The sequence below is a fragment of the Trichomycterus rosablanca genome, chromosome 7, assembly GCF_030014385.1.
Source record: "Trichomycterus rosablanca isolate fTriRos1 chromosome 7, fTriRos1.hap1, whole genome shotgun sequence".
Lineage (NCBI taxonomy): Eukaryota > Metazoa > Chordata > Actinopteri > Siluriformes > Trichomycteridae > Trichomycterus > Trichomycterus rosablanca.
Window position 1 is genome coordinate 13,379,646 of NC_085994.1, and position 26,984 is coordinate 13,406,629.

The following is a 26,984-nucleotide window of genomic DNA, read 5'->3' on the forward strand; positions in this document are numbered from 1 at the left end:
TTTTACTCGTAGCGCGCCACGAATACTACTAAATAGTACTACTGTACTTCTGTAATGGTGTTGGTGGTTGACATTTATGTTGAGTGTATTACTGCACTGTTTTGGTGAAGAACTACTCATCTGAGGTGCGCTGCTCCTGCGTGCAGAAATGCTTCCGCAAAAAAATTGCCGGCAAAGCGGTGGTGGGGGGGCCAGAGGGGTGGCCGAAGATTACTTTATGGTGGCCATGGCAACCACTGGCCACCCCCTGGCTCCGCCCCTGCCAAGAAGAAAGCAAAAATATATTTTCAATAAGCAAAATGACAAAAATAGTAACGCACAGTAACTTGGATAAGTAACTTTAATCTGATTACTGGATTGGAAATAATAACGCGTTAGATTACTCGTTACTGAAAAATGTGGTCAGATTAGAGTAACGCGTTACTAAGTAACGCGTTACAGACCAGTGATGGTTACTTACTTAAATAAATAAAACTTTATTTTACTAAATGTGTTTACTGTTTTTAAGTCTTCTTTGTGTGACATAATGTTTTGTTTAATGAGCTATAATACTTAGTTGTGACAAATATGCAATAAGGGACACATCACTGTAATTTTAATCATGTGTTTAAAACATGCTTGAGAATACGGAGTTAAAGGTCAGAGTCAGTTAACCACATTTAACACAGAGGTACAAAATGTTCCATGGATGTTTATTTGGGTAAAGATCTGGTGGCTGCTAAGGCCATAGTGTATCATTTACAGACAGCTCAAATTCTAAAAAAATGTTAGATTAAAGTCTTTGCGCACGTATGTGATGTATGGACCACCATGACACTTTTATGAAACTGTATGGATGAAATTGATTCTGATGCCAGATTTTGCTGCCTTGTGACTTATTTTACCTTGTATAGGTTTCAATGCTAAATTAAACCATGTTTTTGTCCGCCCTTACAGCAAGTACTGAACTTTGGTGTTCTGTTAATGTCATAACTAGTTTATTAATTGATTTTGATTGTAAATAAAAAATGCAATAATCAGCAGTACTGTTTGGGATTACAGGTAACCGGCAATGTTTGGCTGACCCTGTAAGTCATTGATTCTAACAGGAACCATTGTATTAATTAAGCCCCTTTTTTATTGCATGATACCCTACTGTACAATACAGTAACAGTCAAACTTCTGAACTATCCGTACTGTACATTGTATGCTGTTGTCCATTTACAACTGCACAAAAGTTCTCTTAAAAGCAGGAGGGCTTCGGTGAAGGTGAGGCTGTGAATTCATTCTCCACCAGATGCCAAGTAAACAATCGCTGTTTACTTGTTTTCAGGATGATTTTAGGTTTGCAGTTTTTGGTGTGAATTTTCTGTAGCCCTGTTTTTCTTTTATTTTTTAAAGAAAATCGTTTGCAATTGTATTGTCTCTCTCACTAGTGCTGATTCTGTTTGACCAATCAACAGTCTGTGCGGCCTACTTTAGTACACTTGGTCCGTGGTCAACAGGGGTAACCAAATTTAGTATTAATTGTCACTAGGTAGGGATACACTACGGGTCACTTGGCAATGGAAATAACAACTAAATGTGGGATTACGGATGTAAAAACTGTATCATGTACTACAGTGCAGTTAAGAAGGGGCATGATCAGTCATGATTTCTTTGATTTACAGTGTTTGTTTGTTTATTAGGATTTTAACGTCATGTTTTACACTTTGGTTACATTCATGACAGGAACGGTAGTTACTCATTACACAAGGTTAATCAGTTCACAAGGTTATATCAAACACAGTCATGGGCAATTTTGTATCTCCAGTTCACCTCACTTGCATGTCTTTGGACTGTGGAAGGAAAACGGAGCTCTCGGAGGAAACCCACACAGACACGGGGAGAACATGCAAACTCCACACAGAAAGGATCGGGACTGCCCCACCTGGGGATCGAACTGATTTACAGTGAGCCTTCTCTCTAAGGGGACAAGTGCAAGTTTGTTTATTAGGATTCCACACAGAAAGGACCCCAGATCGCTCCACCTGGGGATCGAACCCAGGACCTTCTTGCTGTGAGGCGACAGTGCTACCCACTTTAAAAGTAAAAGTTTTGTCAACATAATGTCCTTGTGATTCTAACCACCTTTTAACTCAAACACCACACGACCTTAAATATAGTTATGGGCCAAATCTGATTTATCTGAGTGGTCATTTTGTTCTGTTTATGCCCACACACCGGGTCCGTCAGGCTTCAGTTTTGATTAGTAGAGTCTAAGTGCCAGGGGGCGCTGTGCTGCAGGCAGAAGTAGTGGATCTCAGAGGCAGTACTGTTTGTGTTTATATTTTGAATAGTTTTAGAGGGAAACTGTAGAATATCCTCAGTGCTGGAGTAAAGAGAGAGAATGTACGCGTTAGTGAGGTTCCTGGAGGACGATTCGTGCTTTGCTGTACCTGTCTCCAGTGTGAGGGATTTCAGACCTGTACACAGAACAGATTTTGATGAGCAGAAGGTGTATGTGGTGTTGAGAGGAGAGCAGAATGGTACAGGCCAGCCGGCACCAGCAGCGCACATCCTCGCCCTCGCAGGTAAGACCTCCAGTCTATCGGTATGCTTTTATATTTATATTTAACCTGTTCTGATTAGGGTGATTATACAGGGAGTTTGTTGAAGTGTATGAAATAGCATGGCGCTGTTGCTGTTGCTGTTGCTGGGTGCTCAAAACACTCAGGGACGTGGCTGCTCATCAGCTGTTTCTTTACTTGTTTTCTTCTGTTTACCTTGGATAATTAGCAAACGCCGCATTTGTTACAGCTAGTGACTTAACATATAAATAATGTACATTTTGCAATAATATGCGTGTTTAAATAATACGTATCACTTTTATTTTAATAGAACGCGAGGAAGGATGTTAGCTCGGTAAGCTAGGTGTTTTGTACGGTAGCCAGCTAAATGTGCTAGCTAGGTACATAGCATGTATGGAATGCTAACGTTAGCAGCATTGAATACAATTTAATATTTAAGCTGTGCTAGATTTTATTCCGCTTTTTCTGGTCGTTTTAACTACACGTGTTTCACACACCTCTGTAAGGTGTTTTGTTTGTATCGGTGTTTGTGCATAGAGCACGTCGATATGATAACAACACCGCGATATGTCAACTTCGATACTTTATGCTCAGCATAGAGAGCACAGTTCAACCATTCACGAACGTCAGGTCAAAGTTACAGTCAAAAGTTTAGATAAGCTTGTAAGAAACTGTGTTTGCAGGTATGTGACTGAAACATTATTATTGGCCCAGATAAAAAAATCCATTTGCTGGTATATAATGTTATTTAAGGGCTGTTGTAGCCCAGTGGTTAAGGTACCTGACTTTTATAATCGAAAGAAGAAGATAAGAAGATATACTTTATTTGTCATATATACATATACAGGTGTACTGTACAATGAAATTCTTTCTTCGCATATCCCAGCTTGTTTTGGGAGCTGGGGTCAGAGCGCAGGGTCAGCCACCTTACGGCGCCCCTGGAGCAGACAGGGTTAAGGACCTTCCTTGCTCAAGGACCCAACAGTGGCTGCATAGCAGAGCCTGGATTTGAACCGCCAATCTTCCGGTTGATAGCCCAAAGCTCTACCCACTAGGCTACCACTGTTCTTTACCACTAGCCCAAAAGGTTGTTGGTTCAAGCCCCACCACTGCCAGGTTGCCACTGTTGGGCACCTGAGCACGGCCTTTAACCCACAAAATTGCTTAGACAGTATACTGTCACAGTACTGTAAGTAAGTTTGGAAAAAAAAAAAAGTGTCTGCTAAATGTAATGTCATTTAACCTTATGGTATGGCCTTTTCATCTTTGTCATTAATAAACTGATTGACAACTGCTGGTGATAGTCTGGCTTCACTTGAGTAAGCCATAGGCCATGGGAGAGTTCATAAAGAGCTTAAAAATTAATAATTTGATATGTTGTACAAAATGTTAATCCTACTTACAAAAACTTTAAACAGTGGTCTTGTTGTCAAGCTATGTTACGGAAACCTAAACTACCCACTATGATACTAAGGTAAATTCAGGTATGGTATGTTCAGACGTAGGGATTTAACAATACACTCTACCCACGATGCGATACGATTCACTATACTGGGTTCACAATTCGATTTTTTCCCGATTTTTTAAAAACAAAATAAAATTGAAGACAAATTATGACAGTTTCCTTTTGTTATTTCTCTTTTTTTTTTTAAAAAGGTACAAACTATGCCAAATAATGCTTATTGTGTAAAAAAAAAAAACTGAAATGAAATTTTTAAACAAATCCAAATCAATAAATAATACAAATAAAGAAAGTATCCTCACATAAATAAATTTGGCTGGAAAATCCCCTACCTGGCAACAATTAAGTATTGTCAACCAGGCGAGGTGAATAGCACCAGTGCCCTCTGCTGTTTAAAGTGAATATCGATTCATCTTAAATGAATAACCAATTCGAACCAATTTAACTGTCTTGTGGTGCATCGTTACATCCCTATTCAAATGTAATAAAAGAATAAAAAATTAATAATAAGGAAATCAATAGGTCATTCATAAACAAGCTGCTGAACCACATGTGACAGAAGAGTGTTTGTTTTTATCGTCATATACATATTTGTGTTTGCTGTACAAGTTCAATATTTCCTTCACACATCTTGTGTGGAAGCTTTGCTTAAGAGCCAAACAGAGCTAAATTTCAAACCATCTCTCCATGCTTCGTTAGCCCCCTTTCATGCTGTTCTTCAATGGTCAAAACCTCCACAGGACCACCACAGAGCAGGTAATATTTAGGTGGTGGATCATTCTCAGCACTGCAGTGACACTGACATGGTGGTGGTGTGTTTGTGTGTGTTGTGCTGGTATGAGTGGATCAGACACAGCAGCGCTGCTGGAGTTTTTAAATACTGTGTCCACTCACTGTCTACTCTATTAGACACTACTACCTAGTTGGTCCACCTTGTAGATGTAAAGTCAAAGACGATCGCTCATCTATTGCTGCTGTTTCATCAGTGGTCACACGGGGCGCTGTTCAGCGCAGCAGTAACAGTGAGGTGTTTAAAAACTCCATCAGCGCTGCTGTGTCTGATCCACTCATACCAGCACAACACACACTAACACACCACCACCACCACCATGTCAGTGTAACTGCAGTGCTGAGAATGACCCACCACCTAAATAATACCTGCTCTGTGGGGGGTCCTGACCATTGAAGAATAGCATGAAAGGAGCTAAAAAAAAAAAGGCATGTAGAGAAACAGATGGACTACAGTCAGTAATATATATATTCACAATACATTTATAAAATAACAAAAAAGTTAATGTGTCCCAATTATTCTGTCAAAGCAAAACTCATTGAAATGTAAACCTGCCATGCCATACATGTCTCTTACAAGTGTATGTAAACTATTTACTGAAACTGTGGTTTTAAATAAACAAAGGTACAGATAATCCTTCACTTTTATTATTTTAATGGAGGTAATGTCAAGTTTAGATAAAGTTTACGCTGTACGTATGTGCACAAGAGGGATGATACATAAAACAAGCATGTAATCTTATCAAATTTAGATAATCACTGTAGTTACATGTCTAGTTTTAAAACTGTTGGAGTTGAAGGATCATATTTATGGTTGGTTATTGTATATAAAAGTAAATTGTTTTGGACTCCCTTAGAAGTTTCATGTCTATTGTTTTATTTTACACATAGAGGTGATAAGCTTAATGCTAATATATTTCTTACTCTGTTTTAGATAGCATTGAGGAATTTAACCACAGTATTATGCAAAAGAAGATGAAAATTCCCAAAATGACTGCCCGGAATGCAGGACATGTCACAGAACATTACTACAATGACGAAAGAATGCCACTCAGACATAAAAAGGTACAGTAAGCTTTCAGCATCACACAATTGCATCGGATGATTAATCATGTTAGAGTAGCGGAATTTTTTGTTATTCCGGTTATGTCACAGTTTTTTAACCACTACATAAGATTGATGATCTTAAAACATAGCGCTAGTCTGTATGACTTAAGATTGGGTTACAATATGATTAAACCACTGGAAGCTTAATAACAACCCTTAATTTGCTTCAGCTGTGATGTGTTATGTAAACACCACCCAGAGATTCAAGTGTTCAAGCTATGTTGCATACATGGTGAAAACTAAGCTGCTGTCACAAAAGCTGTGTAAGACTGTGTCATTGCACCAGTAGGGGAACAAATATAAAAAGATTTCCGTGACCTTGAACTTGCCTAGAGACACCATTGGGAGCAGTGTCTAGAAGTTCCAAACTTATGGCACAGCAGTAAACCTACCTGGCTGTGGGAGAAAACCCAAAATTTTGTACAGAGACCTCAGTGTTATCCTTGTGTTACTGTTAAAGACCTACAGGATGACCTGATGAAGGCTAGGACAAATGTGTCATTGGCAACCATAAGATGATCATCTAACAGCCAAGGACTTCATGGTTGGTTACCAGAATGCAAGAAGCACAGGATAGGTTGATGGGAATAGGCCAGAAAATTGCATAGGCCTGCAGTGTTCTGGTACAGAGCTGGAGCTGCTGGGCCATATGGATCAGTGGTTTGTCTGGTGTGAGAAAGGTGAAGCTCATGACCAGAAGACCAGGTGGTAATTGGACTTTAAAATCAACTAAAGCTTGGATAAGGAATGAGTCTTGGAGTGGTGTTCTCAGTCTCCAGATTTAAATCCCATTGAAAGTCTTTAATGGAATTTAATGAAAGCATTTGCAGTACTCAATGTACTCAAAGCCATCAAACCTCAATGAGCTGGAAGCTTTAGAATTAGAGCAGTGGGCAAAGATTCCACAAGAGAGGTGTCAGAATCTTGTTAGCACTTAATGAAATTACTTATTAGAGGTTATCAAGGCAAAAGGATGTTCCACCAAGTACTGAGGCTGGGAATTGAATAAAAGTACATGTGGCCATTTGTCAAATGAACTAGATGTTTTTCATTTAAACTTAAAACTATGTCGAATCTATTAACTGAAACTGTATCAATGCGGTACCTCAATATTTTATATATCACTAGGGAGCTTTTGCTAAGCCTCCTTTTCTGATTGCTGTTCTGTAGCTTCGAGTCTCTACCATTAATAGTCCGATACTGACCGTAAAGTAACCAGTCTGATTCTTTGCAAGCAGGTTATAAAAGGTGTGTGCTTTATCACAACTGTGAACAGTATGTTAGTCAAAATTAAACATCACAGCATTGAACATTTAATACTAAGTTGCATTGTGACAAATGTGGAAATTAAGTAAATGTGTCTTCTAGGCAAAAAGAGGCTGTTTCAGCGTAACGTCTTTAGTAAAATATACTAAAGGTTTCTGACACACTAAAACGTTTTGCCAAAACTGGATCAATTGTATCCAGACCACAATTTAAAAAATGTAAAATTGACCACACTGCTGGAGGACCAATACATAAAGCTTTGTTGACTGAGAGACAAAACAGCATAGATGTGCAAAAACTGTACTTAAAAGAAGACAATATAGTAGTGGTCTCAAAGGACAAGTAGCAGTCTCTAAAATATTTTTAGGAAGGGAATTAAGAAAAACACTTTGCATGGGCTTATATTGAAACATTTAACAGTAAGTGACTAAAAACGTCCTATTTGTTGATCCAAATTTGAGATTTATAGCTATAACAGAAGGGCTTATAGAAAGTAGAAGAGAGATTGATACTGTTGGGTAGTGAAACGACAGGGGCGGCACAGTGGCTCAGTGGGTAGCTCCGTCACCTCACAGCTGTCCCCTCACACCTGGGTTCGTTCCCTAGGTGGAGCGGTCCGGGCCCTTTCTGTGTGGAGTTTGCATGTTCTTCCTGTGTCTGTGTGGGTTTCCTCCGGGAGCTCCGGTTTCCTCTCACAGTCCAAAGACATGCAAGTGAGGTGAATTGGAGACACAAAATTGTCCATGACTGTGTTTGACATTGAACTTGTGAGCTGATGAATCTTGTGTAACGAGTAACTACCTGTCCTGTCATGAATGTAAGAGTGTAAAACATGACGTTACAATCCTAATAAATAAATAATAAAATAGTGAAATGACAATGTAGCATGGTGGTGAAAAGTTGGGGGTGTTTTGACTACTTTGAAGTTGGGCACCCACATAGAATCAACTACACCCTAATAAATAAGAAGTACCACTTCAATCTTCAGAGGCATCTTATACACTCTGGTTTGGATCATAGTGGAGAAGGATTCATATTACAGCAGGATAATGACCCATAACACACTTCAAAGCTTTGCAACAACTACTGAAAAACTAGAGATCATCACGGAGTGCTTTCTCTCAAGGGCTTTCGCTCACTATCACCCTAGCTAAAGCTCACTGAGCAATTATGGGGACACTTGAAAACTGAGAAAGCCAAGTATTCAGTAACACCACAAGATGCACTTTGTAATATTGTGGAGATCATGCTGGAAAGACTTATGATCAGAATTGGCACAAACTTTAGCACGGGATTTAACTGTTTACAAACATGATGGTAATTATATTTGGTTTGTAAAAAAAAAAAACATTGTATTAAATTGAGACATGCAAAATAGAATTACTCTCATAAGTGGTTTCAAATTTTGGGCTTCACTGTGGTACATGAAAATGTGTGGTGTAGAATGCTCTAACCACAGGACATCATTAGAGATCTTGTGAAGCCCATGCCTTGGTGGGTCAGAGCTGTTTTGGCTGCATATTAGGCAGTTGGTCATAATGTTTTATCTCACCAGTGTATGTAGTTTTAATAGCATGTGGTTTTAAATCATTAATGCTGACACACTGTCTACAGTGCTTCTTTCCAGCATCCATCCTATGTTTAGAACTGTTGTTATAACTAGACTATGGGCTAGAGCTGTTGGTGAACACCCTTAATTTAATGTTAAATATCTGTGAAATATGTGTGTTGTGTTCTTTTACATGTTTCAACAGTCATTTGCTTTATTTATTATAATAAAGACTATAAAGTGATCAAGGCACCACCCAGACGCACAGTGCCCAGGGAAGGTATACACTCTGGAGAAGGTGTCCATTGCAGGACAAAGCCCACTAACTCCTTCACTTACTCACAACTAGAGGAAATAAAAGCAAAAAAGAGTACTCAGAGTAAAACTTCATAGTCATGGATAGGTTCCAAACTTTTACATAAAACTGCATGCTGTTTTTTTTTTTTTTCCAGATGATGTTTAATTTATGTAGTTTAATTATTATAGTTCCTGTTGTACTATTATTATATTGTACTTAATGGTAGCTGTTTTGCTGCAGTATTAATATGTTCCTAAATCATTACATTTCATTAAAACTTTGATCAACTTTACTGTGATCACATGCTGTTGCCTGGTTATTCACATAAACCAGCAATACACGTATTACAGAATCTCACCTTTGATGTTTGCATAACCAGTAACAATTTTGACTGATACTTAGTGTTCCAATATCCAAATCAGATTGGAAATATAGCATATGGTCACGACACCCCAATCTTAAGCATTTAGCCTTTGCTTGTTTTTACATGCTGTGTATACAATGGCATTGAGTACCAAGCTCTGCCGTGCAGCCACTGTTGGGCCCCTGAGCAAGGCCCTTAACCCTCTCAGCTCCAGGGGTGCCGTGCAATAACTGACCCTGCACTCTGACCCCAGCATCCAAACAAGCTAGAATTTGCGAAGAAAGAATTTCCTTGTATTTTACACCTGTATATGTACTGTATATCTGACAAATAAAGGCATTCTATTCTATGTGTGTGTCTGGCAGGTGCACTGTCTGGAGCAGCATCGAACCTCCTCAAACAAGAGCCTGGCGGCAGTGGTGGCACGGTTAGAGAGGAACGCTGTGAACTCCTATGCCGAAGGTGAGGAGCTGCGTGAGGAGGAGGAGCAGGAGGAGGAAGCAGTTGTGCCACGCGTCCTCTATGAGGAGCTGGTACACAGTTACAGGCAGCAGGAGGAGGAGGTGCGGCGGCTGCAACAGGAACTGGAGAGAACGCGTAGGCAGCTGCTGCAACAGGCCAAGAAGCTCAAAGAGCACAGCAGCCTGCTGACCGAGGTTAAAGAGCTGCGCGACTTCAACCGCCGCCTGCAGGACGTGCTGCTTATGAGGCTGGGTAGTGGTGAGAGACACGCGCACACACACACACAGAGCAACTCTAATCTCCTAATAATACATCTAGGTATTCATGTGGTGAGCCTATAAGTGACATTCAGTCATTTTACTATATTGCTGCTAAAGGTGGCATGACCGTTATTACATTTTAAGGGATTTTATTTTACACGGGACCAATTCAGATTGTATTTATCTTTGTGGATAATAGGAATACTGTTTTACAGCCTTGTATAAGCTATATTTTCACACTGTCCTGCTTGGGACAAGAATCATTCCAGCATATCCAATCCAGAGGCTGTTTTGGTGTTCTAACCAACTGTTGTAGGGCAGTTGTAGCTTAGCAGTTAAGGTACTGGACTGGTAATCAAAAGGTTGCTGGTTCAATCCCCACCACTGCCAGGTTGCCACTGTTGGGCCCTTGAGAAAGACCCTTAACCCTCAACTGTAAGTCAATTTGGATACCGCGGTATTTAAAAATGGTGACGGTATTCAAAAATGGTGACGGTATTTTTTTAAATGTGAAGCGCCAAATTTCTGCTTCAGGTTTACCTTGAAAACTGAGACTTTAGGACATGCGCGCATCCACAGTAAGGGAGGGGTGGGAGGGGTAGGCGGTTGGAGCTCGCTGATTGGCTGTGGGGTGCTCACTGGTGATAACACAGAGACGAGTGAAGAGCCACACTGGCTAGCGTTAGCTGTGAGCTAACAAGCAGAAACTGAAAAACGTCTCGTCTTTTAATTTTTCAAAATCAACATTTTTTTATCAGTTCAACCGGAAATGAACACAAGCGCGTGCATGCGCGGACATGTACTTATTTACTAAATATATCTTCAGTGTAAATCGAGCACAAGTGTTGAGAAAAAGGAGCAAACAGTAATAATAACGTTACGCCCAATCCGCTGTTCTGACTCTTGTCTGCCATAGATTTTCCTGCCTATGTAAGAACTATTTTTTCCTAAATAAAAGCGCTATATTAAGAAAAAAGAACGTCTCACCTGTCGTGTAATGTGAATTATAAGATATATTGTCTGGCCCTTTAAGAAAGTTAAGCGCACTATAGGGCGTAGGGAGCGAGTGTGTAGGGAATAGATCGGATTTGTACCGTTTCCGTGCTCGTGTTTTGCACTGAGCTTGTGTGACATGTAAAGTAGCGTTCTCGTTAACCACTCAAATGTTTGGACTTTGAATTATTTTAACATTATTTTACATCACCGTCATTGCAACATGAACATTTACATTCATATTTTTTGTTACGGTATAGAACTTAATTCTGGATTACAGGCATAACTAATCGTACACGTTCATACACTTTTAAGAAATATCTGTAACTATAAACTAAGCAGTTAACTTTTTAAATATATTGAAGTGTGTAGCCTGCTGTTATTCTGTTTTGTGTGGGCAGAGAGAGATTACAATGCCAAAATGTTATGTGTTAATGTCTGTGTTAAAGTGTAATTGATACACATGCATTTATACGTATGCGTATTTATTATACCCCCCCCCCCCCCCCCCCTCGGTAATACCGTATACCGCGGTATTTCCTGAAGACGGTATGACGGTATGAAAATCGGCAATATCGCCCAACCCTACTTTGGATAAACACTAAATGCCAAAAATTTAAATGTTGTTTTTCTTTATTAGCAATTATGGTAACTTGTGTGTTCATATTAATAAGGCTAGTTTGACTGTATTCATTATCAGTCAAACTAAAGACATGGAACACAGCAGGTGTGTGTGTTGTGTGGCCTTATGGTCAGACCTAGATCAAGCATTTTTTATTAAGGATCGTCAAGTCGATTCTGACTCCCGGTGACCATATAGATAGTGTTTCTTCAGTGTTTCTGTTTGTAGAATGCGCTACGCTGACCAATATTTTCTGTAATAGACATTAGCTTGTGGTAGCTGTCTACCATTGATTGCTGTGCTAGTGGCAGTGTTGAGATACAGGAAAAGTTTATGCATCAACCCAAATTGTATCAGATGGATCTCATTACAACCACACTGGTCCCAGAGCAACTAAAAGATGTGCACCACAGTCAGGCCTGTCAGGCACATGCAGTCTGTGTCTGCAAAGTTTTGGGCTGAATACCCGTGGGCCTGGGAAAAAACTTCATCTTGATGTAAAATTCCAATATACACTACCGTGTCAGTAGTACCTTCACACACATGCAAGAGACCTATGCTGTAGGTACTGATGCACCCACATACCATGGCAAATGTCTTTTGAAGCTTTCTCGATAGTCTGGATAGTACTTTTTGTCTTTGACACAGAGAGATCAACATCTGTTTTTCCAGTAAACAAGCTAAAACATGGACTCATCTGACCACAGCACACGCTTGTACTGTATTTTCTGCAATGATCCTGGGTCCAGAAAACTAGGCAGCATTTCTGAAAATAATTTATATGGCTTTCTCGTTTTGCAGTTGATTTCAGGTTGCATATCTGGATACAGCAGCAGGCTGCGTTAATTGACATCAGTTGTACCCATGTACCCTTTCACAATATTATGTACTGTAGATAGTGAACTTAAATTATTTACGATCTTGCAATTAAAAAGATCTTGCAATTGACAGTTCTCTTACAAATTAGGCACAAAATGGTAAGACACCACCAGTCTTTGCGTGCAAAGAGTGATCCTTTGATTGATCCCCATTAAATACCCAATTATGATTCCCTCACCTGTTACCAATTCACTTGCTTATTGTGAAATGTTTCAAAGCAGCTTATTGTGAAACGTTTCAACAACTTTTAATATATCAACTTTAGCTTTTTTTTAATTTTTTTATTTTTTCTGTCCCATTTTTTGAGTGTGTTGCAGGTGTCAAATTCTACGTTTTTTTGTTTGTTTATAAATACAATTTAGTTGGTCAGTAAAAATATTTTTCAATATTATCTTGAATCAAAATTCACCTGTGCTCCAATGCTTTCCTGCTTGCAGAGCCAATGCATGACAATGGCACTCAGACAATCAAACCCGAGGTGGTGGAGCCTATACAGGAACCTCAGGAAGTGTGCAGAGAGGAAGCCAACACAAGCTCCACCCACTCCCCTTCTCCAAGGACCGTCTATACCTTCAGTGATGGAAAAGTAAGTGTAAGTTTTTCTAGCCAAAGTAGATGGTTTTATTGTTTCATTTTTGTGGAGCTTTTTATTCATTGCAACGTGCCAATAGGTTTTTAAATTCTAAAACAAAATAGTTGTGTTAAAAAATAAAACTAGCTATTTTGCACCATTACTCTTAACAGAGCAAAGGCTTAATATTTCAGTACATAATACCACTCTGAATTCTTATAGAAAATGTAGTTAAAACGGCTTACAGTCTAATCGATGTGTTGGTGTATTATGATGGGGTATCATTAATCTGCTGACATTAAATCAATTCTGATTTTTAAAAATTATTTTACATGAATCTGATGGGTGGCATGGTGGCTCAGTGGGTAGCACTGTCGCCTCACAGCAGGAAAGTCCTGGGTTCGATCCCCAGGTGGGGCGGTCTGGGTCTTTCTGTGTGGAGTTTGCATGTTCTCCATGTTCTCCATGTCTGGGTGGGATTTTTCCGGGAGCTCAGGTTTCCTCCCACTGTCCAAAAACATGCAAGTGAGGTGAATTGGAGATACAAAATTGTCCATGACTGTGTTTCACATTAAACTTGTAAACTGATGATTCTTGTGTAACCAGTAACTAGCATTTCTGTCATGAATGTAACCAAAGTGTAAAACATGACTTTAAAATCCTAATAAACAAACAAACATGAATCTGATTACATCAGATGGCAATTTCTTGTACCATGAAAACATTTGTAACATTAAACGCTAATGTATGCTTAATTTTGTGCCAGTTTTGTTACCTATTGTACTGACTTTTCAGCATGGTTTGGTTAGTCAAACTCAACTGTTAATGCTTCTGTTGAAACTTTAGTGTGTTTTCTGTAATTAAACCTAACAGAGAAGTGTTACAGTACAGTGGGTTTTAGTGTAAATCATGCTCTTATATATAACGATTTTGACTGAAAAAACAATTAATGGCTTAGTCCTACATGTGTAAGGGAGTAAAAGGGACCCTTGATTTTGCATCCCCACTGGAGCTGATTACACATTTTGAGTATAGTTCTTACTTTGAGGCTGTGTAGTCTTTTGTCCAGGCCTTTTAGTTTTCTCTAATTGGCTATGAATTCCCCCTGTCCCAGTGGGCATATTAACCAAAGCATTTGCTGTGCTATTCCTCAGCCATATTAGCAGACAGTGGACCTGTGTTCACTGTGTTCTTCCCCTCTTTTTCTCTTGACAAGGGGGAATTTGCTTTACACTCTAAAAGGGTTTCTCAGATCAAGCGTGTAAAACAAAGCAAATTAGGTCTTACACACCCTCACATTGCCCATATTAATTATTGCTACCGTAGGAGCTGTTTTGAGTGACAGTAAGCCAGAGAAAACAAATCCCCTGTAAGAACAGGAAAAAGCATGTCCGCTGGCCGCAAGCCTAGAGCATTTGAGGGAAGGTGGCAGGCTTCTCAGGATGGCAATCTACCTGATGGCTTGTTTGGCTTTGCCTTGCTTTGAAAATGAACATTCTAGTCTGGTGTCTGTCAGAACATGATACATCACCTGATGATCCCATCAGCTGCAAAATAAATGTATAAAACATCAATCAGAGTTTTAGCTCTGAATTGGCTCTTGCGATAGGAAGAGTTAAACCATCCTTTTATTAAATATTGAGAAACGGAGTAGTCTGACAGAACAGCCTCAGAAGGGCGCACACACGCCTCATCTACATTGTTTTGATCCAGAAATGTTGTCTATTAATTCTGGGCTGATATTAAACTTTGGCTTATAATGGTGGGTATAACTAGGCTAGATAATTACAATGGATGCTACTGGATGTTTTTTTTTTTTGCCATTCAGTGATGCTTACAGTGTTTTTTCTTAATTAAAGTGCAGTAGTTTTCTTGACATTTTAAGGGTTGTCTAAGTACTTAGATATTGGTTAAATTAATTTGGCAAAATTTGCATCCCTAATTTAGAAAGGCAGCATATATTAAATAATGATCATTAGTATAATTAAATCCTTAAACAGCCCAAAAACCCCATAAGTACTTACTTATATTTTATATGTTTTTGTACATTTACATTAATAATGGGCTAGTAGGTACTGCCAACAAATACACCGATCAGCCATAACATTAAAACCACCTTCTTGTTTCTACACTCACTGTCCATTTTATCAGCTCCACTTACCATATAGAAGCACTTTGTATTTTTGCAATTACTGACTGTAGTCCATCTATTTCTCTACATACTTACATATTTAGCCTGCTTTCATGCTGTTCTTCAATGGTCAGGACTCTCCCAGCACCACTAGAGCAGGTATTATTTAGGTGGTGGATGATTCTCAGCACTGCAGTGACACTGGTGGTGGTGTGTTAGTGTGTGTTGTGCTGGTATGAGTGGATCAGACACAGCAGCACTGCTGGAGTTTTTAAATAGTGTCCACTCACTGTCCACTCTATTAGACACTCCTACCTAGTTGGTCCACCTTGTAGATGTAAAGTCTGAGATGATCGCTCATCTATTGCTGCTGCCCACAGGGCGCTGTTGGCTGGATATTTTTGGTTGGTGAACTATTCTCAGTCCAGGAGTGACAGTGAGGTGTTTTAAAACTCCAGCAGCGCTGCTGTGTCTTATCCACTCATACCAGCACAACACACACTCACACACCACCACCATCGCAGTGTCACTGCAGTGCTGAGAATGACCCACCACCCAAATAATACCTGCTCTGTAGTGGTCCTGGGAGAGTCCTGACCATTGAAGAACAGCATGAAAGGGGGTTAACAAAGCATGCAGAGAAACAGATGAACTACAGTCAGTAATTGTAGAACTACAAAGTGCTTCTATATGGTAAGTGGAGCTGATAAAATGAACAGTGATTGTAGAAACAAGCAGGTGGTTTTAATGTTATGGCCGATCAATTTATATTACTGTCTGCCCTAAAACAGAAATGATAAAATAATGAGACTCCAAATGTGTAATCTTTTCTCTCTTAAATTATACACTTTCTGATAAAGGCTGTCATTAGCTAAAATACATTTGTGTATTAAATCCTTATGGTATGTCTTTTTTGTAGGTCCATTTGGGAGGTGGGATCTGGGTGGAGGAAGAAAAGTGGCATCAGCTGCAGCGTACACAAGGTGACTCCAAATTTACCAAAAACCTGGCCGTCATGATCTGGGGCACAGAAACACTTAAGAACCGCAGTGTGACCGGAGTCGCTACCAAAAAGAAAAAAGATGCCCTGCCTAAACCTCCACTGTCTCCCAGCAAGCTAAAAATCGTACGAGGTAAATTTTCGCCCCTTACATGCCTGTAGGTTTTGGACACATTTAAAATAGTGATGGGCACAAGAAGTCAAGCTAATTAAGCATTTGTGATACAATCACTTATTCAGGTAAATTATTTCTGTTTTTTGGTGGGGGGTTGTCAAACATATTAGGTTAATTATGTAGATATGATGCTTGTTCATGTTATACAGCATTAACTCTTTTCGGGAACTTGTCATAAAGTTAACAATAACAAACCCTGTCCATTTTGAGGAATGATATGATTGGGCAATTTTACTGTCATTTGAAATTGGTATATTATTGCTTTGCCCTCTGACAATTTATAGCTCGACCACGTATAAGCAACAGTAGAGGGTGGGCGTCTTTAATTTAACCCTTCACATTCCGTCACATTGAATAGGCAGGTTTGAAGGATTTATTTGCTTAGATTTGTATTTGTTTCAATTACCGTGTACGTTATTAAACAACAGCAGTTTTGTAAAAATGTAACCGTGCAGCTTTCAGGGATTTAATAATGTAAGCAAAGTAATATCTAAGCTAATATCTAATGAATTATGTTCTGTAGTTTGCATATGATGAAAATAGTTCTGCTACACATTATAACTAATATATTCCTCTAGTGACTGAATAGTAGCTTTAATGTTTTATAGTATTTTGTGATAACCTCTGAAATTTGTATAGTTTTAGTAGTAACTGTAATAGTTGTATTATGTAACCTGTGTTATTATTACAGTAGCTGCTCACAGTCAATGTATGAAAAACTAATTGGTTTGCCTATTCAGTGCCCATCAAGTGGTTTTAAAATATTTGGGGGATATATGGAGAATTTTTAATATATATGGAGTTTTCTCAACTAAAACTGTCATGTTAATAATCAGTTTGTTAATACTGTTAATTAAACATTATTGTTTCCCCTGTAATTGCATGTATTTATTGTCAAAACAGAGGTGGTCATATCTGTTTAATTGATTATTTCTTAGATTTGGTCTTATTTTTTATTGGTGTTTAAATTCCACTATGCATTTTAATTACCAGAGTGCATTTTAAAAAGTTTAAACATAGTTAATAGAAATCCTTTTGTGATTTAAAGGTTATTAGCCCAAGAAATAAAAAGAAAAAAAAAATAGCCTAAATATTAGTGACTGACATTTACATTAATGTGTAAATAAATGTAAAATAATTTAATAAATTAAGACAACGAAATGGATTTAAAATTATGATTTTAATATATTTTTTTCTATAAAGTTTTATAACGAGAATTGTAATTGTTTAAAGATTCAAAAATACTTTATATATTCAAATAATTAATTTGTTATTAAATAAAACATTTGGCATTTAACTACAAAATTACTTAATGCCCATTTCTAACCAAAAGTATTTTTGGTCATGCTTTATGCTTTTTTGAAGGATAATTTAACACATGTATCTTGTTTCTCCTTTAATCCATACATTATAATACAAGACTTTTCTATTATAAATCCTAGCCTAATTCAAGTTTTCTTTCCAGAGTGTCTCTATGACCGTGTCTCTCAGGAAACGGCGGACAGTGCTGAGATCACCCAGCGGCTATCCAAAGTGAACAAATACATCTGTGAAAAAATTATGGATATAAACAAGTCTATCAAAAACGAGGAGAGAAGAGAGTCAAAGCTCCTGATCCGGCAGACGGTGAAAATGGAGAACTTCTATGATGGTGTGTAGGGTCTGCACAGTTATTATCATAGTTCATCCTGCTCTTTACAGACTGCTGCAGGAAGAGGAGGCTTCAAGTAATCACCTGTGCCATGACATCATTATAGATTCTCACTAAGACGCCCACAGAGAGGCCTTTTTACCCTTTACTACCCTATACCACCTCACAGCATGTTATTCAGCTTTACCCACAAATCACACAGCCTGCCCTGAGCTGAGTCTGCTGGTATGTGTGCAGTGAGTGAATGGTGACTTTGGGAAAGGGGTGTGAGGGAAAGGTGTTTATACGGTATAAACAGGAGATATTGAGGTGAGGGTTGTGTGGTTGGCTATCAAACGTGTGTTTGACAGGAGGGATCCTCTAAATCACATTAAAAAACAATGTGTATGGCACATCAGCAGGTGTTCTGTGTCAGAACATGTCCTAAAGTCCTTTATAAAGAGTTCTCTTTGAGAGAACCACTCGATTTTAAAAAGGATATATTTAAAATATCAAAAACTGGTTTGTCCAGAGATAAACAGGATGTGTCTCTCTCATGCAACCAAAGGTTGGCCTGTCTGCTCTTGCTACAGAACATGAAGAGGCACAAAAATGCACTTTTTAACAGGGTATGTCCCTGCAGTGTCTTAATGAAAAGATTTTAAATGAATTAATAATTAATTAATTAAATAAATAATTAGTTTTAAATAAATTAATAAAGAATACCAGGTTTTGGATTAGTTATACAGTAATAAAAAGTATTGTTATATTTTTTCATTCCTAATTTAGGTTTCTTTTTTTTTCTTTTTTTTTTAGAGACTTTAAGATTAGTGCTTGTGTGTGGTTAGATCTGATGATGGTGCACTTCAACATGCACCATCATCATAACATAGGACACTTCATGGCCAAACATTTGTAGGTACCCCTTTTAAGCAGTGGATTTGGCAATATCAGCCACTACAGTTAGCAGGTACATACAAATAAACAAATCAGTTTGCATTTTAATGGACAAACACAGACAGTAAAACACATCAACTGAATGTAAAAGTAAGTGCTCAAGTTTGTTGTGTGTAAAAAAAAAAAAATCTGTCTTGGTTTCTGTTAGTCACTACCTGGGTCCAAACTGCATCTTGAAGCAACGTTAGCACTGTTTCACAAACTTAAGATTGCCATGACAGTGCTTGCTGCAATTATTTGAATTTTTTAATTAATAATACAGCATACAATTGTATTCTGGAGAATTCAAAAATGCGTGTAACATAGTGACAACAGTTCCCATTTGATTTGGGCTAGGTTTAATCGCCTGCTTTTAGTACCTGATCTTATTAAAGCCTTGGCCACACCAGGTTTTTGTATGCAAAATTCTGTCTGCAGAAAGTTACTTGTTGGAGTTACATTAACTTCAATTCATGACAATCACTGATTTTGCAATGTCAACCTCTGGTACATCAATCCAGTTTCCAAAAAAAATAACTTCTGTGTGTTCAGTTGTTAAATTTTGATTTCTATGACTTGCTGTTAATAACCAATAGCAGAATTGCTTTGATATGTTGCTCTCTAAAAGGGTAAAGGGGGTCTAAAGGGATGTTGATGCATAATTGATCCCAAATGGCCAAAGCACTAACTATCGCAGTGTATACGCTGCAATAGAATATCTAACCCTACCTAACCTCCAAATATTTGCACAAGTAGTGAAACTGTAAAACTGATAAATTGCACTAATGCCATCCAGAAGAGATGTTTAAATTGCAAGTTTGCTAATTCAATCTCTAGCTAAAACCTTTTGTCCTGATATGGTTTCTAGCGTGATGGGGCTCAATGCTTGTGTGGCTGAGTGTACATGAATCCATCCAGTCATGTTTAAAAATCAAAATTATCTATTGGAGTGACTTCCCTAAGGGTGCAGATTGTTATGGCAGCAATAAATGAATCAAATATGTTAATGCCCATGATTTTGAATTTGTTGTTTGGCATCCACAAATGTTTGGCCATTTAGTGTACATTTGTAGACAAACAGGTGACTTTTGTTGCTTCAGTTAAAAAGTTTAAGACTGCAGTTGTAGAAATGTGTTCTGAATGTGGTTACACATCAATTTGTTTTGTTTATTTAAATATATAGATTTTTTAAAGTGAATCTAAACATTTCCAAACTGTTATCACTTGGTGTACTAGACCTAGTTGTTATTATTCTAATAATAGAATTTTATATATAAGCGCCTTGTAGGGTACCCAAGGACACTGTACAGATTAGTTACAGCATATTACAGTACATCTGGAATAGTTATAAAACACAGTACATTTGGAATAGTTATAAAAACAATTTTATAGGAATATTAGGTACTTGTAAATGACATCAATTAGAAGCTGTATACCAAGATGAGAAAAATTAATTTTTTTCTTGCTTCGATAAGGCAATCACTGGGATCTGCGTTCTCAGTTTTTTTCCTAACAAACTGTAATTGTAATCTGAGCTGATATTGCTTAAGCTGCACTTTGGTGTGTGGAGTGTCTGTGTCTGTGTGGTAAATAAGCGGGCACAATGTGTGGATGTGGGTAAAGCAGTTGGCTGTGTTTTCTTTCAGGCCAGGCCAACAGCAGGATCTCCATTAGATGGCAGAGTCTTATAAATCTCCTTAAGGGGAAATTAATGGGGATAATGCAAGGTGTAGTGAAACTTCCAGTAAGCCATCCGTGGGTTTTCCCGTCCCTTATAGGTGCATCTCTTCCCACTTAATTACTCAGCGTATTTTGCTTCTCATAAACGGTTCTAATAAAAAGACCTGCCTGCTGCAGGTTTGTGTTCTCAACTGTGACCATGCAACGCTAACTGTGAATCAACCGCAATTCTGCCTCTCAGGCCTTCCTGTCTCAATGTTCTTTTTGTTTTTTAAATACATTTACAGAATTTTTTTTTTTAAGTGCAGGTTTTATTGAATATATGGATCATATGGTCATTGTGGACAGTTAATGATCTGTATCCAGGTTGCACCTTACTCAAGTCAAGTCGAATCATTTTCACATATTTTTCAGATATATAGAGATATGTCTTTGCTACAGCTCTTCAAAGAGAAAGCAGGGCTCAACACATGCATTTTCTCTAATTGAATGCCGTCAATTGAACTGAAGCGAACTGTTAGAAATGACAGTTGCTAATTCAAGGCTGTCAGTCCTCACAGTGCAGCAGGACCTCCTCCTCTCACGTCACTGTGAGGCGTTTGTTAAGGAGTATTACTTCACGTTTTGTTTCGTGTTCCTGCTTTCTGAAAGCGAGCTTATAATTGAAGCTGATATAGTCACCATATACCGCAGACAGCACTTTCTTAAGAAAAACTTTGTCATGATTGGCAAATATGAATCTTAATGGTTAGAAATAATTACACTGATGGTTTTAGTCTATATCATTATTTTTGATTGATTTTGGATAGAACATGTTTAAGCTATATCTGGGGCCATATTCATAAAAATGTTATAGTGAAAGTTGATTCTAATTGATAAGTTTAAAGGAAAATTCCTTTTAATATTTAAGTTTGGACACCCCAGTTTAAATTTCTTTATTTTCATATAAAAATAAGTTAGTATTCTTTTTAAGCAGTCTTTTCTTTTATTTTTAGATAGATCGAATAGATAGAATTTCTAGATTTTTGCATTGTAGATTTAATTTTGAATGGATACAGTTAACATTTTTTATCTATCTACACCCACAATGACAACGTGAAACATTTGAAATTTTTAGCCCCCATGGATATGTCTACAAGCTTCACACCCCTAAATTTGTGCAGTTTATCCCATTTGTAATGACAGGTACTCTCAAACCCCATCAAACACAATGTCAGTTCACAGATGTTTGCCATCTAATCTGTCTGAGCTTAAATTTGAGCTCTGGCGGGGCTTTTTCATTTCTGTGCTTTGTCACAGTTTGATTGTGGAGATCCACAGATAGTTCTGTGGACTGTATAGCTTGGTTTTTGTGATGTAGAGTTAATTGCGGGGCTCTTATAGACCCAGATGTGTGCCTTTCCAAACTATGTCTAAGCAATTTAAATTCACATGGTCAACAGTTGAATTTTGGGCACGTCAATGATTATTAAAGCAAAAAGGATCTACCTGACCACAATTTTGAGTGCCATAGCACCAAAGCAAGGGTGTGAATATTTTTATAAATGAGATGATGTTTTCACTTTATTGTTGTGGTGGAGTAAGTGTAGATTAATGGGTGACTGTAGTGATTATAGCCATACAAAATCAGATTTATAAATGGATATATATTATAAATATAGAATACATTATTAATCATTTTAAATAATCATCAAAGTATTGAATTAAATACTTAATTGAACACATTGTTCGTATTTATTTACACTGTGAGTCAAAAAGGGACTTCTGTACCTGTGCTCATAACTTTGGCAAATGTTGATTCATTTTCAACTTTCTTTCGACCCTTAATGTGTAATGGGCAATATTAGTAGAATAATCACTAAGTTGCAAATTTAATTCCAAATGCAACAGTGCAAGAATGTTAAATTAATCAACATTAACAAAGGTACAGAGTTCCTTTTTTTGTCTCGTAGTGTAGTTTATCACTTGATGCATCATTTGCATCGTCACTTACTGTAGGCTGTTTAAAAGTTAAATAATTTAACTATTTAAGCAATTACCCAAAAGATGAGGTAGTAAACCATTTTCTATTAAATCAGCAACACTTTCATTGACTTGTTTTTTTTATTGTTGAATTTTAACATAATTGGGTTGTCATATACATTCAGTACTTCAGTATTTCGTGGATGTAAAGTCAATCCAACCCTCTCATACAGATAATTAATGCTCTTTCATTAAACTTTTAGCAGTAGTTTGACCTTTTTGTGAATAAAGCCCCAGATCTCAATACTAATTTTTATTTTTCCATTCAAAATTGCCAAAAAACTTAGCACTTTTTAACATTTTTTGTCATAGCCACATCTCTAAAAGGAACTTTCGTCTTAATTATTTAAAAAAAAAAAAAGACTTACCTCTGATATCACTGTAATAATACAGAAAAGAGAGTTATGGTATAAAAAGGTTTTTACTGTGGACTGTTTCTTTGTATGTTGTGTTGTGTGCTGTATGCTATATGTTGCCCCAATAACTAAATGTGTTATTCTGTAACAGTGATGGGTTTTTGGGTACACTGGATTACACCAGCTTTACCAAGGCTGATGATGAATGATGGCCAAAGGTAACTGACAATCCCTGTGATGAGATTTTCATATTGAGATTTGTCAGTGGAAACATTGCTTTGAAAAGACATTTATTTTAGCCACTGAGTGAACACATGCAATATGGCTGAAAAACATAACATCCCTTCAGTTGTGAACCCTAACAGGGAAATATGTGACTGTGAAATGTACAGATATGCTATATATTGCCATGCTGAACTGTACACATTGTTTAAAAGCTCCAAAATCCAACCGGTACACCTCTCTTAAAATAATCGTCCTCTGGTCTGCACTAGTGAATTTTATCTGTGCTCATGTGTGTGTCCATGCTTTTGATGTGGTATTTAAGCTTTAAGCTGCTTAGCTTCCTAAGGACCCAAAACAATCTGGACACAAGTGTCTATATGGAATCGTCCGCCCAAATGCATAACGCTTGGGGATTGTTAGACCAGATGATGGTTTACCATGTTGAGATATTTTCTTACTTATCTGTGAATGTGTGTTGGGTATTGTAATGTTTTGGTGGTGGGTTCAGTATAAGCCAAAGTGGAATTTTTGGTTGGTGAGTTCAGCTTGGTATAAACTTGCACAAAAATGGCACATGCCAAGTTTATTGTCCAGAGTTGTTTAAACAAATGTTAAATATATTTTGTTGAATTTTCTTACAATATGAGAGTTTGTTTTACTAGATTTTTTTTGTTTGTTTTTTTGTTCTAGTACTGTTGTGCTTTCCTTCATAATAGAAGAGAATTAGGCTTTCAGGAGGGTGGATTTTCTGTTTAATATACCTTAAGTATTTCTTTAAATTTTATTGCCAAAAAGGGGAGTGGGGAGAATCTAAAAAGAAATCCATATATGTGTAGAAAGTAAAATAATTCGGCCTGCTTTTATAATGCCCCACACACGTTTGTGAAATGCTTAGAATCTCACGTTTCACAAAGCTGCCCAGTACTCCATCTTCTTCAAGCTAGGTCTTGTTTGATATGACTGTCAATTTGCTATCAAATTTCATTTTAAGGAGCTGTAAATTCCATTCCTTAAACCGGTATATTGACAAGATGTACTTTTATAATGTAATTTTAAAATAAAGCGAACACCAATAATTGTAGTTAAATAGGAATTAACTGAGATTATTCTACATTTTTCAAACAAAACAATTATCATTTTAATGTAATGGAAATGTTAAACACCAGCAGTAACAGGAAAATAATAGAAAGTTTTTAATAAGCCCTTTTAGTTCTGTGCTTTGTTTTAGAATTAATACACTTACCTCAAATATTAACCATTTTTACAACCAATGTATCAGATTAGTTATCACTCAGATAGACAAGCAGTTTATCAGTTCCATAGTATTCTGCATAAGTATAGGCACGCCTGCTAAAAGTCCATGTTTTGTTTATTTTCTAACTAAAACTAATTTTAACCCATTCTCTACATGAAACATGCTTGCGCGTTGTAGTGTACATTTTTTTTCATTTGCTAAATTTAACATGTGGCAATAATGACAATAGTAATAATAATAAGTTGTGGCATGTGCATAAGTGGCTCAAATCCTCACCCTTATGTTAAATTTAGCAAGTGAATAGAAATACTGTACTGCAATATACACTAGAATTCTTTCTTAGTTTTTCGTAGTTTAGTTAGTTACAAAACATGGAATTTGACTGTGGTGCCCAAACTGTAACATAATATTGTAAACTTTATCAAGAACAGATATTAAACACCAGAAACAATAAAAAATAGAAACATGCTACTTAAATATATATATATATAAAAAGTTTACATCATAATAAACTTTAATATTGTCCTATAGGAACTTGAAAAATGGACTATAAACAAGACATTAAAATATGATGGTAGTGATTTAATGGACAGTGGTAGCCTAGTGGGTAGATCTTTGGGCTATTAAACAGAAGGTTGAGGGTTTGAATCCTGGCTCTGCCATATAGCCACTGTTGGACTTTGAGCAATGCCCTTAACCCTCTTGGCTCCAGGGGCACCGTACAATGGCTGACCCTTCTAACAGTGCATTTATCTGCCCTAGATTATCTATTATTATTATGAGTTATTACTATCAAATCTGTTAATTAAATCGAATAAAAATTATAAAATGCTTAAATATGAGTGATTAGGTAATTATGTAATGAAGCGACAGGCCAACATTCTCAGAAATTAAAGAAGTAAATCTATCTTGGTGGTACATTTTGTACAGTTAGTATATTTTTACATAAAGTACCTAATTGTACCTTAAAAATGTTATACAGGTACATTATACAGTACACTGTTGTACCCTTTTATGTATGTTACTATGTAAAATGTAAAAATGTGCAAACCAAGAGTAAGAAAGATGTAATCTTAATGGTAACACCCCAGTGACAAAATACATTTTAGCACTTTTTTTCTATAGTCATGAAATGGGCCCATAAGCAGTGCCTCATAATAATCCGTGTTTATGCAATAAGGATACATGCTTTTTGCAAAATACGTTGTGTGCCCTCATAAATGTGTAACCTGTTAAACTGTAGTAGTAGGGGCATGCTTACAAATCAAAACACCAACAGCTGTTGTCTTTCTTCTAACTACATGTGATTGTCAGGCTGGTTACTCAAAAGTTGTCATCCAGCTCTGTACAGTATTTTTGGCTGTTGTCATGAAAGTGGTTTACATTTAAATTGACATTAGCCTGATTCCTACAGCTGTAATGTGAATATGGAACCGTACTATTGGTCGGTGACATCTGCTGGGTGGTACATTGGTTGGCTCCTATTCCAGTCTAACCCCAGCCAGTTTCTAGTCTTAAACCACATCACTGTTATTCAGGGCTTAGCTCCAAGCAGTTCACTTTAAACTTAGCTTTACCATAATGGAAAAAAAGAAAGTATTTTTGATAAAAGTCTATCGAAACAATCAGGTCAGGTGATGTGTAGGCAGTAATGAAACACGCGCTATCAGAATCCTACCTCATGGCTTATCATGTCAATTTAGTTTTGTGCTTCATTCATAGAAATTAACACGTGTACAGATTTGTAGGTAAATCAGTCTGTATTGTATTGTAGATGTTTATTGTTACTCATATAGCGATGTATCTGCTTGCTAATGCTCTTAAATAGGGCATGATTTTTTAGTCTGTCTGACTTTTTTCTTCAGTATCATTAGTTTTCTCTGGTTGATGGTGCTAACAGCACATGTCATTTACCTCAGACGGTGCTACTTTTTTTACTGTGGTGGATGTCATTCCTGAAACATGATAAAAAAACCAGGGTTTTTTTTTTTTTTTTTTTTTTTTTTTTTTTTTTTTTTTTTTTTTTTCTCAGATCAGATAAAATCAGGATATAAATCTGGCACATTTTGCAAGTCACACCACATTTAATCTACCTATCTGAGTGGTACTGGGCAGAGCACCATGTTCTTCTGCAATGAGCTTCTGGATCTCCACTGTAGTTGCTATTTTAGAATGATAGTACTGGGGACAGCGGTGGCGCAGCAGTTAGGGCCGTGGATCACTGATCAAAAGATCGGTCGTTCATCCCTTACCATCGCCAAACTGCCACCACTGGGGCTTTCAGCAAGGCCCTTAACCCTCATTTACTTGGATTGTATTCTGACTCAGTTGTTAGTTGCTTTGAATTAAACGTCTGCCAAATGCATAGATAAATGTAAATAATATTTGTAGCTTTTTGTAATA

The 26,984-nt window shown here is 37.3% G+C and overlaps 2 protein-coding genes across 7 annotated transcripts in view; both read left to right on the forward strand.

The window, feature by feature from the left end:
* Window positions 1-26,984, forward strand: part of agbl4 (AGBL carboxypeptidase 4) — a 587,706-nt gene that overhangs the window by 432,230 nt on the left and 128,492 nt on the right. The gene's annotated exons all lie outside the window — the stretch shown is intronic.
* On the forward strand, window positions 2,338-26,581 carry bend5 (BEN domain containing 5). Of its 3 annotated transcripts, none has more exons than XM_062999014.1 (7): window positions 2,338-2,552; window positions 5,735-5,865; window positions 9,750-10,104; window positions 13,038-13,186; window positions 16,222-16,435; window positions 17,943-18,128; window positions 23,253-26,581. In XM_062999014.1, exons 1-7 carry the CDS (start codon window positions 2,369-2,371, stop codon window positions 23,321-23,323), a joined length of 1,290 nt encoding a protein of 429 aa, XP_062855084.1. In that variant the 5' UTR covers window positions 2,338-2,368; the 3' UTR covers window positions 23,324-26,581. The 3 variants fall into 3 exon arrangements, with proteins under 3 accessions (XP_062855084.1, XP_062855085.1, XP_062855086.1); XM_062999016.1 differs by having other exon boundaries at window positions 2,496-2,572; XM_062999015.1 differs by lacking the exon at window positions 23,253-26,581 and having other exon boundaries at window positions 17,943-18,828.